The sequence below is a fragment of the Rosa rugosa genome, chromosome 4, assembly GCF_958449725.1.
Source record: "Rosa rugosa chromosome 4, drRosRugo1.1, whole genome shotgun sequence".
NCBI lineage: Eukaryota > Viridiplantae > Streptophyta > Magnoliopsida > Rosales > Rosaceae > Rosa > Rosa rugosa.
Window position 1 is genome coordinate 47,796,367 of NC_084823.1, and position 19,379 is coordinate 47,815,745.

General features: G+C 36.7%; 4 protein-coding genes across 4 annotated transcripts; 2 read left to right on the forward strand and 2 right to left on the reverse strand.

Moving 5' to 3' along the window:
- Positions 1-58: 58 nt before the first annotated feature.
- On the reverse strand, positions 59-749 carry LOC133744929 (RING-H2 finger protein ATL74-like). Its single transcript, XM_062172953.1, has 2 exons — positions 329-749; positions 59-231 (listed from the first exon to the last, which is right to left on the reverse strand). Exons 1-2 carry the CDS (start codon positions 747-749, stop codon positions 59-61), a joined length of 594 nt encoding a protein of 197 aa, XP_062028937.1.
- A 2,953-nt stretch (positions 750-3,702) lies between these two features.
- LOC133706540 (bidirectional sugar transporter SWEET5-like) lies at positions 3,703-5,576 on the forward strand. The gene is made up of 6 exons (XM_062132081.1): positions 3,703-3,818; positions 4,165-4,201; positions 4,329-4,545; positions 4,655-4,816; positions 4,923-5,042; positions 5,163-5,576. The coding sequence occupies exons 1-6, from the start codon at positions 3,776-3,778 to the stop codon at positions 5,295-5,297; spliced, it is 714 nt and encodes a 237-aa protein (XP_061988065.1). The 5' UTR covers positions 3,703-3,775; the 3' UTR covers positions 5,298-5,576.
- A 1,099-nt stretch (positions 5,577-6,675) lies between these two features.
- On the reverse strand, positions 6,676-10,881 carry LOC133743616 (serine/threonine-protein kinase STY13-like). Its single transcript, XM_062171604.1, has 6 exons — positions 10,186-10,881; positions 9,023-9,144; positions 8,125-8,321; positions 7,825-7,999; positions 7,346-7,480; positions 6,676-7,215 (listed from the first exon to the last, which is right to left on the reverse strand). Exons 1-6 carry the CDS (start codon positions 10,550-10,552, stop codon positions 7,009-7,011), a joined length of 1,203 nt encoding a protein of 400 aa, XP_062027588.1. The 5' UTR covers positions 10,553-10,881; the 3' UTR covers positions 6,676-7,008.
- Positions 10,882-16,246: 5,365 nt separating this feature from the next.
- On the forward strand, positions 16,247-17,844 carry LOC133744930 (bidirectional sugar transporter SWEET5-like). The gene is made up of 6 exons (XM_062172954.1): positions 16,247-16,286; positions 16,440-16,476; positions 16,602-16,854; positions 16,939-17,100; positions 17,233-17,355; positions 17,707-17,844. Exons 1-6 carry the CDS (start codon positions 16,247-16,249, stop codon positions 17,842-17,844), a joined length of 753 nt encoding a protein of 250 aa, XP_062028938.1.
- The last annotated feature ends 1,535 nt before the right edge of the window (positions 17,845-19,379 follow it).

A 19,379-nucleotide genomic window follows, 5' to 3' on the forward strand; every position in this document is an offset into this window, starting at 1 on the left:
TTTTTTTAAATTTTTTTTTTTTAGAAATGGTGAAAAATGTAATGGATATTTAATACGATTAGTCAACAACACAAACATAATGAACCACCTCAACCACAAACACAACATGCCTATTGGCAAAGAACCAGCATCGAGTTCTTTTCGGCAAAACATAGAAAAGAGGCAAAGCGAGAAAGCCTTTGCCTCGAATGTTGTCTGAATTCAGGTGGTGAAAAGCTAATATCAAGATCACTGTTAACAAGAAGATCAATATCAACAAACAAAGCACAAAGCACAATAAAGGTGAACTTGGTTCTACCGTTCTACGTCATTTCGACACTAAACTCACCTGCAACACTAGCTTCCTCACCGACACTCACATCAATCTTTGGACGATTGACACAACTCCGGCATACTGGACAAACCGGCGTCTTCAACAACCACGAGTCTATGCATTGAGCATGGAAGCTGTGCCCGCAATTTGGCAACAACCTGCACTTTTCGCCCTCCTTGATATTTTCCAAACAAACTGCACATTCCACAGGGCTAGCAGTACTCCCTTTCTCTCCTGCCATGTAGTCAAAGCAAGGAAGCATATTCAACTCCTCAATGGACATCCTTTTCATCCCAAGGCTTCTTCTTTGAACCACCATACCAACACCTTGAATGTTACTGCCTCCATTGAATGTTCTCCCAACTATACAAATATGAATGACCACCAAAACAGCAATCCCCACAAACAGTAGAATCACAGAGATAACAATCTCCATGACCATCACACAGAATTCTCGTTTCGACTCCAGAAGATTGTTAGCAGCCTTCGAAACTTAATCATGTACTAATAAACAAAAAGGGGCAAGCTAAAAGCTTGTGAAGATGGCCTTCATGCATCAAAATCATCGATCTTATCCTCGTAGAGAATCTTCAGAATGCTTTAGTGAAACCTGAAGAAACTGACGGAACAGAAAGTCGGGGGAAAAAGTAGGGTTGTTCTTACATGTGTTCCTCCCTTGGGGTTTGAGTTTGTTTGGTTGAATATGGCAAATTTGTCACAAGTGGTGAGTGGACTGCTGCTTCTGTCTTCTTTGTGTTAATAAATTACACAGGAGCATCCTGACCTTACCAATAATGATCAATTTGTTTATAAATGAAAAGAAAACGACATATTGCACCTTACAGAACATTCAACCAGAAACATTTCATTCAAAGTTTAAGACTAGTCTATAACTTATAAGTTATAGGTTAGAAACAAAGAAAGTAGAAAGTTCGATTAGTCTCAAAGTCATAAACTTTCGGTTGATTTAGAACACTTATTAAACATTTGAGTGAACTACAAGGTTTCTTGAGTTAAGATTGGCTTGGAATATAGTATATCTAGTGATCAATGAAGTATTTTCAAATAATTATTCACAATTTCTGTTATGATATCATCATGCATAATTGAACTAGACTAATCTCTCACTGTAATGAGTCTAATCATAATTATTTAGGTCTTTTTCTTTAATTGGTCTGCATCATAATTAGGCTGTCAACACCAGAATCTATTCTCAGCATTAATTTCCATGATACAGCACATCAAATGATTTGTCATGGTGTGTGAGTGTAGATATTATGTATGTATAGTTGTTCATCTCGATATGACAGGTTGAGTCATACCAGTTATAGCCCAACTTCCTTCACAGAAATAATAGTATACAATGGTGGCAGTTGGAGACTCATAAATTAATCTCATATATTGTCAAAATTTTGATAATTATACATGATAAGTCAAAAGCACATGGATTGATGAATCAATAGCTTGCCAAATTTCGATGATTACACTTCAGGAATAGGATATATGACTTGAGATTTTAACATTGGTCGCTACACTATGATCTTTCACAAAAGTTAATCCCGACACGAAACTCATATTTGAAGCTATTTACAAAATTACTAGCCAGCTGTCGAATGTAGTCCGCGACGGAGCTACCTATCATTACTAGACGGCGACGAATTATCGACGGAAGTCAGGGTCTTCTCCGTGGTCATCGGAGTATATTGATTGGGTTCTTTTTCTTTTTTTTTGAAAGAAAATTGATTGGGTTCTGTTTTGGGCCTAATGATTTTTTTTTTTTTTTTTTTTTTTTTTCAAAAAACCCCACCCCATTCCTACCCTTGATGGGGCTCGAACTCCTGACCTCTTATATATGAGACCAAAGCCTTACCACCCCACCAAACACACACACCCATGTACTCTTTATGTGCTTGTTATGTACTATTTTTGAGATTATTGGGGAATAGAACAAAATTACATTAGACGCCCAATTGTCAGCTGTTTCTATTCCCTAGCTAACACCACGTGAAAGATGGTCTTTGTTCGATATGTGTATCGGGTCAAAACGATTGCAATGTTATAGTTCAAGGAAACTAACCTCGTTTGATCACCCGAAGTAATGAAATGAAAATGGAATAAAGCCAAAGAAAAAAAATGAGGGATAACTCTTGCCGTCAACTAAGGCATAGGAAAAGATCATTAAACTAATTTTAGTTTTTTTTGTTTGTTGGAGTTCAATGGATGAAGAATTAATCAGAGATGGATGTTCAGGGTGAGTTATACTATTATATGGTCTTAATCCTGTTTTGTGCAGTGGAAAGTGAATTGATAGAGGAAGCCAGGACCTTAGTTTTGCTTCTTTTTCACAATTATACATACATATTACCTCTCGAAAATGTATTTAGGCAGCGCATATTTTAGTTAGGATATCACGTTTTTGTGTCCTACATTTCAAGTTAATATAGAGAAAGAACCACAATGATTTTTCCCATCTACTTATATCTATTGTAACTATATCAATTGTGTAATGTAATTTTGTTCTATTCCCTGAAAAAAAAAAAAAAAAAAAAAAAAAAACTAATTTTAATTGTTTAGAAATTTAAGAGAAAAATATGCTCGCGGTTTCAACAGCCAAAATATCTCAAATTGATAAACACGATATTTTTTTTTTGAGTGAAAGAAATCATGTTCCAATAAATAACGACGTCACTGCGTCAAGCCAGAGGATTATGAAAACCACTCATAGTACAAGTCCAAGCGCAATACAGACCCCAAAAAGCAGCCAAAAAAGTTCTAACCAAAAGATTACAAACCTAAAGGAACTGCAAGGAAAAAAATAAACTTCCCTAACCCTACGTACCATCCAAGAATGAAACCACTATCTTGAGTACCTTGATGCCTAAGACCCATATGGTGTACATCACAATAACTCAACACAGCCACAGTAACACTCAAGAACAGATAGGTTTAGGGAACAAAACAAAAGACAAAAGAAAAATCACAGACCTACACAACTCTAACCAAAGCTTCATTAAGGTACGTGGATAAACACGATATTGTTTGACCATCACCTGGAGAAATTTATTGTGGTTTTCGAACATTGGTCTTTTAACATGGAAAGCAAATGAAAAGGAGGTGAGAACACGAGTAAAGAAAAGAAAATGCACCCACGTGTACGATAATCAACCGTTCGCTAGAATTCTCACAGCCAATCCAGCGGTGGGTAATCAGTCCACCAGCTGCTTCATGTTTGTCCACAACCGTGAATTCTTAGTAGGAAATTAAGCACGAGTCAATAGGAAAAGAAGAATTATATGTGGAATCCTTGAATTATGTGGACAAAAAGTTTTCATGTTTCTCGGTGATTTGTGTATATATATACATTTTCGAAAGGTCGTCTTGTTAAGTACATCACAACAACTTTCAACTTTCTCATCACCTTACGTACGTACTGTTTTTCATTTTGTCATCCAAAACGCAAAAATGGCGAACACCGCTATGATCAGAACCGTCGTCGGCATTATCGGTCAGTATGCTTCAATTTTCTTTTTACCTGCAGTTTGATTTCTACTTCTCCTTCTTTTCGAAGTTAAAACCGTAGAAGAAATGAATGGAGAGAAATTTATCAATTTTACAAACGCAATTAATCTCACACATTTTGCAGTAGAATCAGAATTGCAATGTATGCATGCATGGGATACTTATAAATGATAAACGTGAAAGAAGTATGAGTTCTTCAATATCTATAATCCATTTTCTCGATCATTTCTGGATAAATTCAGTCTAACGTTTCTCCTTAAGAAATAATAATAATAATAACAATTGCTGCAAATATTGTACCTTTGTTTTCATAATTGTTCTTCTCCTCGCAGGTAATATCATCTCGTTGGGTTTGTTTCTTTCTCCAATGTAAGCCAGCCACCCCCCTCTTGTTCTGTCGGTATATATGGTGCATTAGCAATGGTTAATCCGATGTACTAAATCTGTTATAATTATTCAAATTGCTTAATATTATGAAAATATTGCATGCATGCAGTCCAACTTTTGTGAAGATTGTCAAGCAAAAATCAGTAGCAGATTTCAAGCCAGATCCTTATCTAGCAACTCTGCTCAATTGTGCCGTCTGGGTTTTTTATGGAATGCCATTTGTTCATCCTGATAGCACCCTTGTCTGGACAATCAATGGTGCTGGTTTCATTATCGAATCCGCCTATATTGTCATCTTCATATTATACTCCCCTGGATCAAAACGTGTAAGTGAGAATATTTCACTTCTGGAGTAAATCCATTATGAAGTCTATGATTTGTACGAGTTATGAAATGGCTCGATACTTAACCTTGGTTTTTTTTTTTTTTTGTCAGAGAAGGATCTTCATCGTTCTTGTGGTTGAAGCTGCCTTCTTTGCTGTTGTGGTTTTAGTCAACATGCTCGCTTTTCATACCACAAAAACCCGAACTCTGATAGTTGGAATCATCTGTATCGTCTTCAATATCCTTATGTATGCTTCACCATTGACGGTCATGGTATGTACAAAGTTAACTTTCCTATTGTGCTAAATTAATTTGAATATGTTAAAGTAGTATGCATGTTTCAATGAGAACAATGATACATTTATTTCTTGGGTGGCAGAAAATGGTGATCAAGACAAAGAGTGTCAAATACATGCCATTTTATCTTTCATTAGCCAACTTCTGTAATGGAATTGTTTGGCTTATTTACGCGCTTCTCAAATTTGATATCAATATTCTGGTGAGTAATCTATTTTGCAAAACAAAGTTGAAGTTTATATGAGGAGCTTTGACACTCCGAACATTCTATAAAGCATGTCAATTTATATACATTGACCCTATATTTACCTGATTTTCTTAGCTTCCCAATGGGTTGGGAGCTCTATCTGGCTTGGTGCAACTCATTCTATACGCTACATTCTACAAGACCACCCGATGGGAAGATGACGACGACGATCAGAAGTCACGATCAGAAGTCCAGCTCTCGAATGTTTAGAGATATCAATCGATGGATTGACATGACAAAGATTGATCGAGCTAGTTAATTACTTAATTTCTTAAGTGGACCAATAATGCTTGATTAAAATTCTGTTCTTTTGGCCGATCAGCTTTCGTGTTCTTGTGTTGAGCCAACTATAGGAGAGCAGATTGACGGTTTTATGTTAATCATAAGAAAGAATTCATTTCTTGGTTAATAATGTCAGTTGTTGTTGTCGATTATTTTGCCTAATGAAAGAATGAATGGTTCTATTTTGAACCCTCAACTTTGCACCAACTCATGGCACATATTGGAATTCACGTTTCCTTTGTTTGATCATGAAAAAGTTATTTCACTCTATAATACGTATGCATGGTATAATTCTTGAAGGAGAATCAAAATGAAGAAACTGCATGAATCACAGTAAACCATCTTCTCAATTACCTCTCAAGTCTGATTGATCAGGAGCACCTCAATAAAGAAAGCTCCGATCAATGTAAGTTAGCTGCTAAAAGCTCTTCATGGATCTGTGTCACTATTCTAAAAGAAGACGCCAACATATCGATTGAGATGCCTCGTTTCCTTGCCCTAGATGTATTAATTAGCTGGTGAGAATCTCAGAATGCCTAGGCATGCAACAAGTCTCCGAGGGTCGGTTTGACTTCTACGGGTATCTTCGCCAAAAGGGCCTGGACTTGAGATTTTAAGGCTTGAGGCAAAAAATAAAAATGGACCTACATTTTTTATAAAAAAAAAAAAAAAAAAAACCAAAAAAATATTTACAAAAAAAAAAATTGAAAAGAAAAATAAATACACAACAGAAAGAGGATTAGAACTTAGGCTAGTAGTAACATAAAAGAAAAGAATCCAACTTTGGTTTAGTTATTGGTCCACTTAAGAAATTAAGTAATTAACTAGCTCGATCAATCTTTGTTTAGTAGAAACCATGTGTTTAGGGGATCGCTATATAGCTAGCTAACCCACACTGCCACACACTTCCCCAAAATATGTGCAACAACTGCGGGCGTGAGGAGTCATACACCGTCCAAATTTTCCCCTTAAATTTCTGGTATATTTTGACTTGTTTGAATAATTTTAGTAGGTTTCGAATGGTTTGGGAGCAATTTCTGGCTTGGTACAACTCATTCCATACAAAACTTAAACCACCAACTGAGATGAGGAAGAAGCAAAACCTAAATCAGAGGCTCAACTCTCCAACGCATAAGGCAACACGATGAAGAGTTGCTTGATCACAGTTTTTGGCCCCTCATGGCTTCATTTATGGCCAACACATGAGCCAATGTATCTCTACCTTAATTGTAATTTGCAAACAGTGGTCTTGATAAAATGTCCAAACTTAGCAAAGGGCAAACACCAAATGAATAGAGATATCATATATTCAACTCAATCATAACAATATAACTAGTATATAATGGATCTTACAAGGGGCTGCTAGTGCCAGTCAAACACGGACCAGCAAGTCAAATAAATACAACTTGGGTTTTAAGAAAAATAAACAATAATTAATAAAAGCTTTACATCCTCCAACAAAATGAGAAATAGCTAAGCATTGCTCATCATCAATGTATACCCACCACCAATCTGTTCAACTTCTTCTGATAACCCAAATTCGTTTTTCTTTTTTTCTCCTTTCCTATCATAAATACAAACGGGGAGTCTTTGATCTTAAAAATAATCATGTCCCATTTGTTCTTCTAATATAAATATTTTACGGTCCTCTATACTTGCGGAAGCAGAGACAACCCTGAGACTGATCTTGAGGGATCATACCTCCACCTTTAGTTGTGTCAATGGCCTCGATCATTGAGACTACCTCATCCATCTCTGGCCGTTTGTCTGGGTTAGCATCCCAACATCGCTTCATTACATTTGCTAGAGCACTTGGACAACATCTTGGTATGTCTGGTCTCAAATTCTGTCAATGAAAAGAGGCATATTATTGCCCAACAAAGGAATTTTTATCTCTAAGTAAATAACAAATTTTTAATAAGCACCAGAAAAGATGTGCCAATGGTTGAAAAACTTGAAATTGGAGAATGGCTTACCTGGCGAACCACAGCTGAAGTCACTTCCGAGAAGCTAAGGTCAGGATATGGCATGTCACAGCAGTATATCTCCCATAGACAGATGCCAAAACTGTACACATCACATTTCCGATTATATGGGTTTCCATTGAGAACCTGTAACCAACCAGTCTACAAGTTATGCTATATCCAATAAGCATTTTTTTTTCCTTCCCGGTGAGCTATTTATGTATTTATTAATTTTGAGAAATTTGTCCTGGTAAGGTACTCAGCAGAAACATTAGCAAAACCATCCTCTTCACATCAAGTAAACCAGGGTTTAAAAGGGCAATAAATGCCATTTTCACATAATATGAGTCTGGTGCCTAACGAGTGGTAAATGCCCATTACAACACAAGTTTAAAAGCAATCTTCAAAAGATACTAAAACAGTTTCTCGCATGCATGCTTGTGAAGTCCTAAACAGAATCTCTAAGCAAATACATTAGGTAGGCAAAGTACCTCAGGAGCCATGTAACCAAGTGTGCCAGTCTCCCCAGTCATGTCATTAGGATTTGAAGCTTCGACACGAGCAACACCAAAATCAGCAATCTTGACAGTACGTGTCTTGTCAAGCAGCATGTTCTCTGTCTTTACATCTCGGTGAACAATCTTTTGTGAGTGCAGGTAACTTAACCTGCAATATCGAACAAATACCATCTAATTCTTAGCGGGACAAACACAAGTCCTTCATTCTTTATCTAACAATCTAGAATTCTCTGAAGAAAGAAAAAGGAAACTACAAGTAGCAGAAACTGATACCCTCTAGCAAGATCTAGTGCCAACTGGACCACGACCTTAAAAGCCAACTTCCTTCTCCTATTCTTTATAAGGTATGATTTTAGAGCACCCCCAGGAAGATATTCCACGACGACACAACAGATATTACTTGGCATGCCAATTTGACCATTTTCAGTCTGAATTTGTAGTTCTGAAGAACCCATTGTCGCCCCTATAAACTGATGGACCAGAAGTTTTCAGTGAGAATGATAGAAGCAAAACTACCCAAAAGTGAAGGCATACATACATTCATTATCGATCACTTTTTTCTGCAAGTCTATATATTCATTATGACTCCCAAAAAAAAAAAATACATACATACAAAAGATGTTCACGTAAGCATTTAATGTTTTGTATAGCCTTTCAAATGAGCAAAGAGAATGATTCTATGTGTGCTGTCCAGAGAAAAGAAAAGGTAACAAACAATTCTATTAGAAGTTTTGGTTTGACTTTATATCAACATACCTAAAATTACTTGGCCAGTTCTGAAAAGTAAAAAATACAAAATCTCTTGCCTCTACCTTAATACAGTAGTGAAGGATACAGCTGAATATCAAAAATTAGGGGGAAAAAATCCCTTGGTCTTCGGTATAAGTACAACATTAAGTTGTGATACTACATGGGGGATATTGATACGAGATCAGATCAAATGTACCTCAAAAAAAAAAAAAAAATTTATATTGACCTAATATGGATGAGGATGGATCCGGGAGATAACCCCCTAGTTGAGGTAGGATATCAATTTTAATGATGCACATTATCGTTTAATCAGACAATTAACTTTTGGTTTCACCACACTAGTTAGAAAACACCAACTAAATCCAATTGGCCTTACACATATCTAAGGCAATGAGAATAATTTGCAGAGGTAGAAAGTTACCTTAGTAACATTAGGATGGTCTAGTTTATGCCAGACAGCAACTTCTTGGGTAAAAGCTGCCCTTAGAGAAGCAATTTCAGCGTCCGTCCTGTGACCCTCTTCACCCCAGTCGAGTAATTTCACTGAAGTCAAGAAAATGGCCAAAGAAAGAGAGGGAAGAAATGCCATAAGTGAATTGTAACAATTGCAACCACTTTGTATTATCAAAAGTTCAATAAAGAAAAGGAAGACAAAAACACAGAGACCCTAAGAGGACGGTTTAAAGAGAAATGGCTTAGAAAGCGACAAAATGCTTTGCCGAGCTAAATTAGGTAGGCCGCCAGTATACTTCCATATCCATAAAATTATATTATTTTGTCCCGCTGCACAAACACAGAAGTAGGGCTGACTGATGTAGCCCTATCAGGAAGGTACGCTTAACGGATCCTTTTAAGGGACTTCCCGCGAAGCAAGACATTTAAATTTCAGAGGATGGTGGTGGTGGTGATAGTAATCACAATGATATATCAATAAACAACGATCTTAGTTAAGCAAATACAATACCTTTCTTATTTAGTTGTTCAATAGATTTCAACTAACAGGTGGGATCACATGAAAGTTGAGTAATGCAACAACATTATCCAAGTTGTTGCTCTCACCAGAACACTCAACTTATACCCGTGAAAGAGTCACGGCTTCCATAAGAGTACAATTACAGTGGACAAACAAGAATCCTTCATTAGAGTCCATTGGATATGAGTTTGGAATTTTGCCACACATATAAGTATGCATAAAGTAATTGACCTGCTAGATCAACCATAGAAGCGCCTTAAAACAATAAAGATGAATTGACATTTATAGTTCACCTAATCCACCATTGAACCGCACAAATTAAAGTAACAGCATCAAAATCAACCTTACTTTTACACAGCAACTACATTTTACACTGCCAAAACCAAGTGGAAATGAACTAAGATCTCTAATTATCCGTGAAATGAAGTAAAATCAAAGTCCAAATGAAATGGGTATTGCTCAAGGCATGAAATTGAAGTAATTAAATCGAGAAAAGATGGGAACTTGGAGAAGAAAGGTGGGGAGTAAAAGCCACAAATTTGAGAAATTTGACAACTTGAAATGACCCAACAGAAGAAAGCAGGTAAAAATGAAAGGAGGGTGAGACGTACCGGCGACATCTTGGCCGTCGTAGATGCCACGGTGGACGGTGCCGAACGTGCCACGTGCAATGACGGTCTTGATGATGAGCTTGGAAGGGTCGATCTCCCACTCCTGCCTGTGGCGCTTGGGGATGGAGAGAGTCATGCCGGAAGTGGAGGTGGCGGCGGCGGAGGCGGCGGAGGTGGTGCTGAGGTTGAGACTGTTGAGGTTGTTGTTGTTGTTGGTGGTGGTGGTGGTGGAATTGGTGTCTTGGTCTCCTCTCATCTTGGTCTTCTCCAAAGTCAAAACCCTGTTGAGATGTCTCTCCAGCTGCTCATCCAAGCTCTTGAGATCAATCTGATCGGCCCTAACAAACCCATCACTGCCCTCCTTCATTTTTCCGAACTCGAATTCCGATTCAGAAGGGTCTGGTCGGAGACAGCAGAGAGCCTGAGACTGGTGGTTGTTGGTGTTCGGCCTTGTTCAATCTGACGTCGCTTTGTGTTTGTGTTTTGGTGTTTGGGGCTTATGGGGGAGTTGGCTTCTTCTTCTTCTTCTTCTTCTTCCTCTTCCTCTTGCTGCTGCTCTAGCTATCTATTCATGTTCCATGTGACATGTGAGCACATGGTGTTGCCTTCGCACAACGTGTTCTTATGACCCACTTTGGTCTCCTCTACTCTCCCCAAGTCTCTACCTCCCTCCCGCTCTCTCGTCCTTCTTTCCTCTCTTTTTATCTGCACCTTTCCCTTATTTTCTTGGCTTAAAAAGAAATATTCCATACTATATACAACATATTACTGTTCCTTCTCAGATACCCCTTTTTAGACATAATCTTTATTGATTAGAGATTAATCGATGGTCATTATTTTTCTTTTATGGTAAGATAAACATTGGTCCCAATTCAAAGAGAATTAAATTCATGATCCTGAATCTGTTGTGAGATTCGTAATTAAATTCCAATAGATGTTATCAGTCAATTGACAAATTAGACGATTCGATTAGAATTCTAAACTTATAAAAGCAACAATAAAGTAAAACTTTAATCATCAATGGAGATCCGTATTACGGATTTGATTTATGGATCATGCTACCATTTACTTTAGCTAGATTGTGTAAATCTTTGTTTGTGTCGAGAGAAACCGCACTTTAGCATAGGTTTGCTTGCTTGTAGAAATTGGCTGATCAACTCTTGTTTTTTTGCATTTGACTTGACACGATTAACACAAGATGATACCTATAATCATGAGACCTCTAACCCCGAAAAACAAAACAAAAAATTTGATCTACAACATCAATAAATGATAATGATTTTGGTAGTCCACTTTACCGTTTGTAAATGTAATTAATAAAATAAAGTGTCAAAATCACTTTCTAATGGTTTTAATTTCGAACATAATATTTTTTAAACAATAAGCAAATTATTATTTTTTGGGGTCAGAGCATGAAGCAAATTACATAAAAATATTTAATTTCTTATAAACATTTATAATCTACTCAAAATACTTTCACTCTCTATTTCCCAATTAATGGGTCACTATGTATCCCATGAAAATGAGAGTCAGTTTTGATGTTGCCTTCAAACTTGCCACACCATTAACCCTCTAGATTTTCTCTTCTTAATTTCCTACTAGCTAAATAGACTTTATGCTCGTTTAAAAAAAAAAAAAAAAAGACTTTATGCTAGCTAAGTAGATTAGGGATTAGTTGGGGGCTAGAAATAACCAATGTAGCTTGTGTGATGTGATTAGTTTACTCTAAAGAGTTCTCTAGCTAAAAGGGCCAATGTTCGACGTTTGAGGTTGATTACTGTCGATACATCAATACAAACACATTACACACCCAAAAGAATTAGACAAATGAAAACAAAACGTACTCTAATATAATCTCTAAATAATGGATTAGATTAGTCAACAAAACCCATTAATTTTATTAAGTGTTGAGATTGAATTGTCCAATTATATCTGCGCCGTTTACTTCTTGTTTGACACAAACTTCTCGACTTAGAAGTCAGAAATGCTCACAAGGCAAAAAAAACAAAAACGTATACAAGTTGAAGTGTGTTTGCTAGCTAGCTTTTGAACCCAACGAACGACCAATATTGGACCACTAAATAAAATCACTCTCTCAATACTAATTAACATGAATTTAATATATATCATGTTCAACGTTGTGTTAGGCTAAGTAGCATGGATATGTAGTACTACTATTAGATTAGAAGACTAAGTAATCATGTTTTATAAATTACAAAATCATTATTGGGTTACTTTGTTTTTGTGATTTCTTTTGTGTAGGGCGATTGAGGAAGACGTCTATACAAATTTTTTGTCTTGTTTGTCATTTTCTTAACCTGAATCAAGTTGTTTTAATGAATTATTATTCATTAAAACAACTTGATTTAGTCTCGATCTATATACGTTCGTCATCCCTCGACACCCTTTGTCTATTGTCTCTTACGGATACTTTAATTTGTAAACATCTGAGTGAAGAAGTAGATGAAGGTAAGCTACTAATTTAGCATTTGTGTGGCTCAATATTCAGAAGTTGAAGGGGAAAATAGTAAATATATAATGGATGATGATCTCCGAGGGGACCATATAAGATCTTTGAATTCTTTTCAACATATATTGTTCTTGGTTTTTTGTTTTCGGTGATACTGATGCATGTATGCATGCATATTTCCACCGACCAAGAATTGCTGCCAAAGACTTAGACTAAGCCACCCCTACTTGAAATTGACGTACACGGGGGCGGCCCTGAGGGTGTTCAAATGGAGCAGCCGCACAAGGCCTCCGGTTTTCGAAGGCCTCTGAATTCAATTTTGTAATGGCTTTAGATAAATATATAGGTCAAGAATGTTGAGAGTTATTGAATTATTGTTCAGTTCAGTTGGCCACTTTACCTTAAGTTGTTAGGCTTGATTGGTCTTGGGTTCAAAACCCATAATTGAGATCGTGATTAATAAGGCATCATTTAAATTTTCGCACTAGGCCTCTTAATTTTCAGGACCGGCCCTGCGTATACCCTCCGAGAACTAGGTCTCCTACACACTTCATTTAACTAATCTAGAATGAGGAGTTGGGTCACGCATACAGTTAGTATATCATCCCCATGAAACAAAAATGTTGCATGAGCAACCGTAAACTCAAAACTCCTTCCAAATCTTACATGTAAGATTACGTTGAGATAGAAGGAATTGAACATTATCTATGATAATTTAGTTTAATTTATTGTCTCTCTTTTGTAAACAAAAATTCTTGGACTTCAATTCTCGTAGGTACATGTTGAGAATATATTTTAGCCATGTCTTAACAAATTACCCGTAAATCCCATTTTATTTTATTCTTAACAAAAACGTTCACTTTCAAAACAGATGGAGTTTATTACTCGTTGTGCAAGACTAAACTTCAAGTTACACTTTTTTTGCTTTTTGAAATTGGAGTATATAACTCAATTAAGTTGAGAGCTCGGCCTCATATTATTATGGAATATGGGCAAATGTTATAAATGGTGCCTGTGATTTGGGGTCATGGCTACGTTTGCTCCGTTGGTTTAAAAATATCTAATTTTGGTCTCTCGGGTTTGATAAATCAACTAATCTTAGTAATACTATAACATTTTGTCTAACACCATTATTGAGACCCTCACGTGCGTGTCACATGCTGGGGTAATTTTGTCTTTTGTATTTAAACCATAGTTACCCATTTCCTAGTTTACAATTCCACATTTCATCTCTCTATCTTCTTAAACTGCTTTTAGGAATACCAAAAGAATCAACTTCGATTGCGTATCTTCCATGGTCAGATGATTCATAGAGGATATAAACTTGACAAAGGGCCTCTGACCCAGGTTAGAATATCCTAAATCCTAATCTTTCTTTGTGTTATTATGATCATGAATCCTTAATTCGTTCAAACCTCTGCTTACAACTCAATGCAATTCCTCTATGGCGGAAGAATATTCTAAGAAGAGACCAAAACAACTTATACTAGTTTAGTATTCGGAGTTTATTCCATAAACAAAACTCAATTAATTGAATCTTTACGTCCTATTCACATCCTTTTTGGCTAGCTTAATTAGCAGCCAAGTATTAAGTTCTGGATGTCTGTCTATTGATAACTCAGACTCGTAACTTCTGCAAGACCAAAGTCGCAAATACATAACACAAGCAGCTTTCATGCAGTTCAATGAAAATCCTATTAACAATCCGATTTATCCATTTTCAGGGTATATCAATATAGACAAGAAACACAAATTTCATTTCTGGGATTCTCTTATTGAAACTCATACATACCATCTAATATGATTTGACCCCTTCGTAGGCATGAACCTAATTGTTACAAATGAAGGGAGAGATATATTTTTACCTGCACCATGATTGACGAATAAAGTAGTTGATGCATATTCCAATTCATGAGGAGCCATATTCAATTCTAGTTGGTGCTCTTGAGAGCAGCGCGAAACAGATGCAGATGAGTTAAAACTGCTTTAAATGCGAAAGACAAAATTATCCCCTCATGTGACATGCACATGAGTGCTTCACTAACGTTATTAGACGAAATGTTATAAACTTATAATTGGACTAAGATTGGTTGATCTATCAAACTCAAGGACTAAAATTAGATATTTTTAAACATAAGGGCAAAAGTAGCCATGACCCCAAACTATTGACGTTTGCCCTATTATTATATATTTAAGTAAAACAAAAAAACATGTGTTGTAAAGACGTAGTACCAAATTACCAATATTTGAAAATTGAAGATTTGGTCATGTTTCTGGTGGCTTTCTCCGGGTACCTCACACAGAATGCTATACCACTCGGGGTACCGATTCAACTCCTATTTCCTGTACCAGGAACACGGCGTTAGAGGTGTAAACCGTACTGGACGGTTTACGCCTCTCTGATGCCTGAGTAAGATACTAGTATATAAATGAATCAAGTAATAGTAGATCAAAGAGTTATTACCCTCAAAAGGTAGTTGTGCTGATGCTTTAATACTCGAGCGTGGGAAAGAGGTTTCCCATCTTCTCGATGTGGGACGCAAGTTGTTCTTCTGCAGTTCTGTAAGCTTTCTGATGTACAATCAGATGGGCTGAGGTGATCAGGCCCGAGGCCCTTGGTGCTGGAAACGTTGCCTCTGACGAGCACCAGCATGGTGGGTCGTGAACCCGGCCCATAGTATGGTGCCTAGGTGTTCCTACGGGCCCCAACTGATAGTGCCAAAACGTAGTGACATATCAACTAGTATGTACAGGTCACAGTCGTGGAAGTAGGTGTGGCTGGGTTGTGCTGCAGCCCACTCCAGCTTTTTGAAAAGAAAACATGTATTAGAAATTTAAAATAGCTAGCAAAAAAAAAAAAAAAGCAAGGAAGATTTGGCAACCTATCGTAAATTTAAACCCCCTCAATTTAATTTTCTAATTCTGTCCCGGTTTGGTCCTTACTTTGTTATCTTCTCGCGTTTCGTTGTTCACAACGGTTTCAATTTTTTCCATATTGTACGTCGGAGATGTATATCCCACTTATCCTATATTTCTAATTTTCCAGCGCCCACGTTCAAAGAGTAGAGCATATGGGTTCGATAAAAGGCAAACAATGTCGTTTTCTTGGTAGTAAAGTCTTGGTAGTAAAGTCAGAATATGGAAGTTATAATTTGGTTCCTTTCTGGTTTAGGTTCATCTAGACTCAAAACATCTAATGAATATATATGCTTATTACGTCATTTGTTGATGAAGTAAACCTCAGGCACCGGTTTTACTTTTCTAGAAGAAGGAACTCCAACGACTCAACAAAATATTACTCGTATGTCATCAAAAAACAAAATATTACTCGTCATGAGTCATGGCACTATGTATGATCATTTTCAGGTCAACATAAACAAAACAAAAAAATAACTGTAATAGAGAATATTACCTAGTACCCGTTTCTAATTTAAGCTGTAAATTTACAGAGATCAAGCCTCAAGAAGTTGAATCCTCGTTTAGGTTTCTGTCTCCTTAAAAGTGAAGGACACAGAGGGATCGATCCCGTTTGGGTTCATGGCCTCGAAACTCTTGTTCAAGTAAGGTCATAGTTCGAATATCGTTGAGGCCATGGCCATAGCTACGCTCCAACCTCTTGTAGGGCTCCTAGGTGAGTACATTTATATACATAGTAAATATACATAGCAGCGCTGTATTTATCATATTCATGAGTTAAGAATAGATCGGGAATTAACCCACGTTCAGACGCTCTTTACATGCATTAAACCCTTTACCTAATCTTAACTTGTTTCTTCCTTCACAGGCAATCTCATCATTTTATGGTTGTTTGTCTCCCCAATGTAAGCTCTCTCTCTCTCTCTCTCTCTCTCTCTCTCTCTCTCTCTCTGCATTTTGTGACTATGGGATCGAACGTCTTGTTTGATTACATTAATCCTTGATTGTTGATAAAGATTAATTGTTGCAGCCCAACATTTGTGAAAATAATCAATAAAAAAACAGTAGGAGAATTCAAGCCAGATCCTTATTTAGCAACTTTGCTTAATTGCGCATTGTGGTTCTTTTATGGTCTACCGCGCGTCTGTCCGAACTTCAATAGCCTTTACTACTGTTATTTTCATGGACCGATTCCGATCGATCCTGCAATCATCGGTACCGGAATCTTTCTTGAACTCGTCTACATTGCCATCTTCTTTGCATATTCTTCGCCATCGAAACGCGTTAGTACTAATACTAAACCCTAAAACTATATATAACAAATTACTTTTACGTATCTCTTTCTTATTACTTTTTTTTCTCTTCAGATAAATGTCATCATTGCTCTTGTGATTGAAGTTTTCTGCCTTCTTGTTGTTGCTCTCGCAATTACCATTCCCTCGTATCGTCCTTCAGTCCGCTGCAGGATTCTCGACTACTTATGTGTTCTCTCCAATGTCATTATGTATGGGTCACCCTTAACAGTCATGGTATGTTTTTATAAAAATTCTATGTGTGTGTGGGCGTGCATGTATGTTAGACCTAAGTGCACTTCAGGATTGTGTTTGTGTTTATCCATTCGAATATTGCAAGAGCACTAAGTTTTTTTCTTCTTTGGACAGAAAATAGTCATCGAGACGAAGAGTGTCAAATACATGCCACATTATCTCTCAGTTGCTTACTTTTGCAGTGGAGTTGTTTGGCTGATCCATACATTTATTACTCGAGCTTATTTCTCTATCCTGGTAATTATCCAAACACAATATATACCTCCTTGAATTTGTTTCGTGATTACAAGGATTCGATTTCTTTATTTAACTCCATACATTTACTGCTCGAGCTTATTTCTCTATCCTGGTAATTATCCAACACAATATATACCACCTTGAATTTTGTTTCGTGATTACAAGGATTCGATTTCTTTTATTTAACAGAAAATAACTTATTCTTTGAACAATTGGAAATTATTCTATGCACCAACGGTGCAAATGACCCAACACTTATAAGATGATCTCAACCCTTGATATTTATAATTAATATTTTTATTAATAACATAAGAGTATATTTAATATAATCTAACTATCCATTTATATCAGTGCACTGAATCCTCCCCCTTGAACAATTGGCTGCAGGTGATGACATATAGTTTGGGATCAGCTTTAGGGTTGGTGCAGCTCATTCTTTACGCCCACTACTACAAAAGAGCGCAATGGGATGATGAAAATGGCTTTTAACAGAGCCCGAGCGTCAACTTTCTGGCGTTTAGACTTTGGGATATGGTTGCTAAGATTAGACAAATTACCATGTATATAACACACGTCCAAACTATAAAATTAAGGGTCAATTGCATATAAAGCCATTTTTTAATATTTTTTTAGCCATGGGGCCACCAACTATTTTTTTTATCTCATAAGGCTACTAGATTAAAAATTGTGTTGAATTTTGGATATAAAAACCAACATATTTACATAAATGTCACTAGAGTAAAAAGTCAATAATCATTCTCTCTCTCCTCTCCGGCAAGGTCTCTGGCAAGAATCTTCGGTAACTTTCGGCGAACTCCGGCAACCACAAAAGCCACTGTCACTAACACCAAAAGCTATTGTCACTAGCAACAAAAGCTACTCTGGTGAGATTTCCAGCGACCTCCGACGAGGTCACAAAAGCTACGCTCCCCAAAATCAAAAGCTATTATTCCCATCAACAAAAGCTACTGTAACCAACACCAAAAGCTGCTCTCACAAGCAACAAACACTACTGTCACAACACCTGAAAGCTATTCTCACCATTAACAAAAGTTACTATTACCATCACCAAAAGCTATTATCACTAGCAACAAAAACTACTCTGGTGAGATTTCCAGCGACCTCCGACGAGGTCACAAAAGCTACTGTCACCAACAAAAGCTATGCTCCCCAAAACTAAAAGCTATTATCCCCATAAACAGAAACTATTGTCACGAACACCAAAAACTACTATCACAATCAACAAACGCTACTGTCACCAACACTTGAAAGCTACTCTGACCAGTAACAAAAGGCTACTATTACCATCACCAAAAGTTACTCTTATCAACGTCAAAAGCTATTACCAAGCAGAACAAAAATTACTACCAAGCAGAACAAAAGGTACTCCCAGAGACTGAGAAAACTATTCTCAAATACTAACAAAGCAATGGAAATGTAAATGATACAACCAATATAAAAATGCTATTGCAAAAAGAGAACATATTCACTGATACAAAAAGTATGCAGGGTTCAACAATGATATAACTGTGGGAAAAAACTACTTTCATAGTTGTAAAAAGCCACTACTATAGTTGTGAAAATCTATTACAATAGTTGTATAAAACTACAGTCAATGTTGTAATGCTACTGTCATTTTTCAGATGGCCACCGTTGATGTTTCCTGTTGTCAAGCTCTACCACACTACACTAACCATAGGCATTATTTTGCCACATTCGATTAGCACCAGACTTCATTTCAATATTTCTTGGTTGGCCGGATGATCTCTTGTCAATGGAGGCTTCACTACTCAAATTCACATGATTTTCAGAATCTACCACGTACTACAAATGCAAAGGGAAAGAATTTTGCAAGAAGATACAACGAAATATTAGTATTTGAAACTGAAAATAGCAACATGTCGTGCACCCCAAAAGTGGCACTCTTTATCAACCATATAATCAAAAACAAGTAATCTAAAAATCTACTGACATATATACAGAAAGTTATACCAATAATAAAAAGCTACTGACATAGATATTGA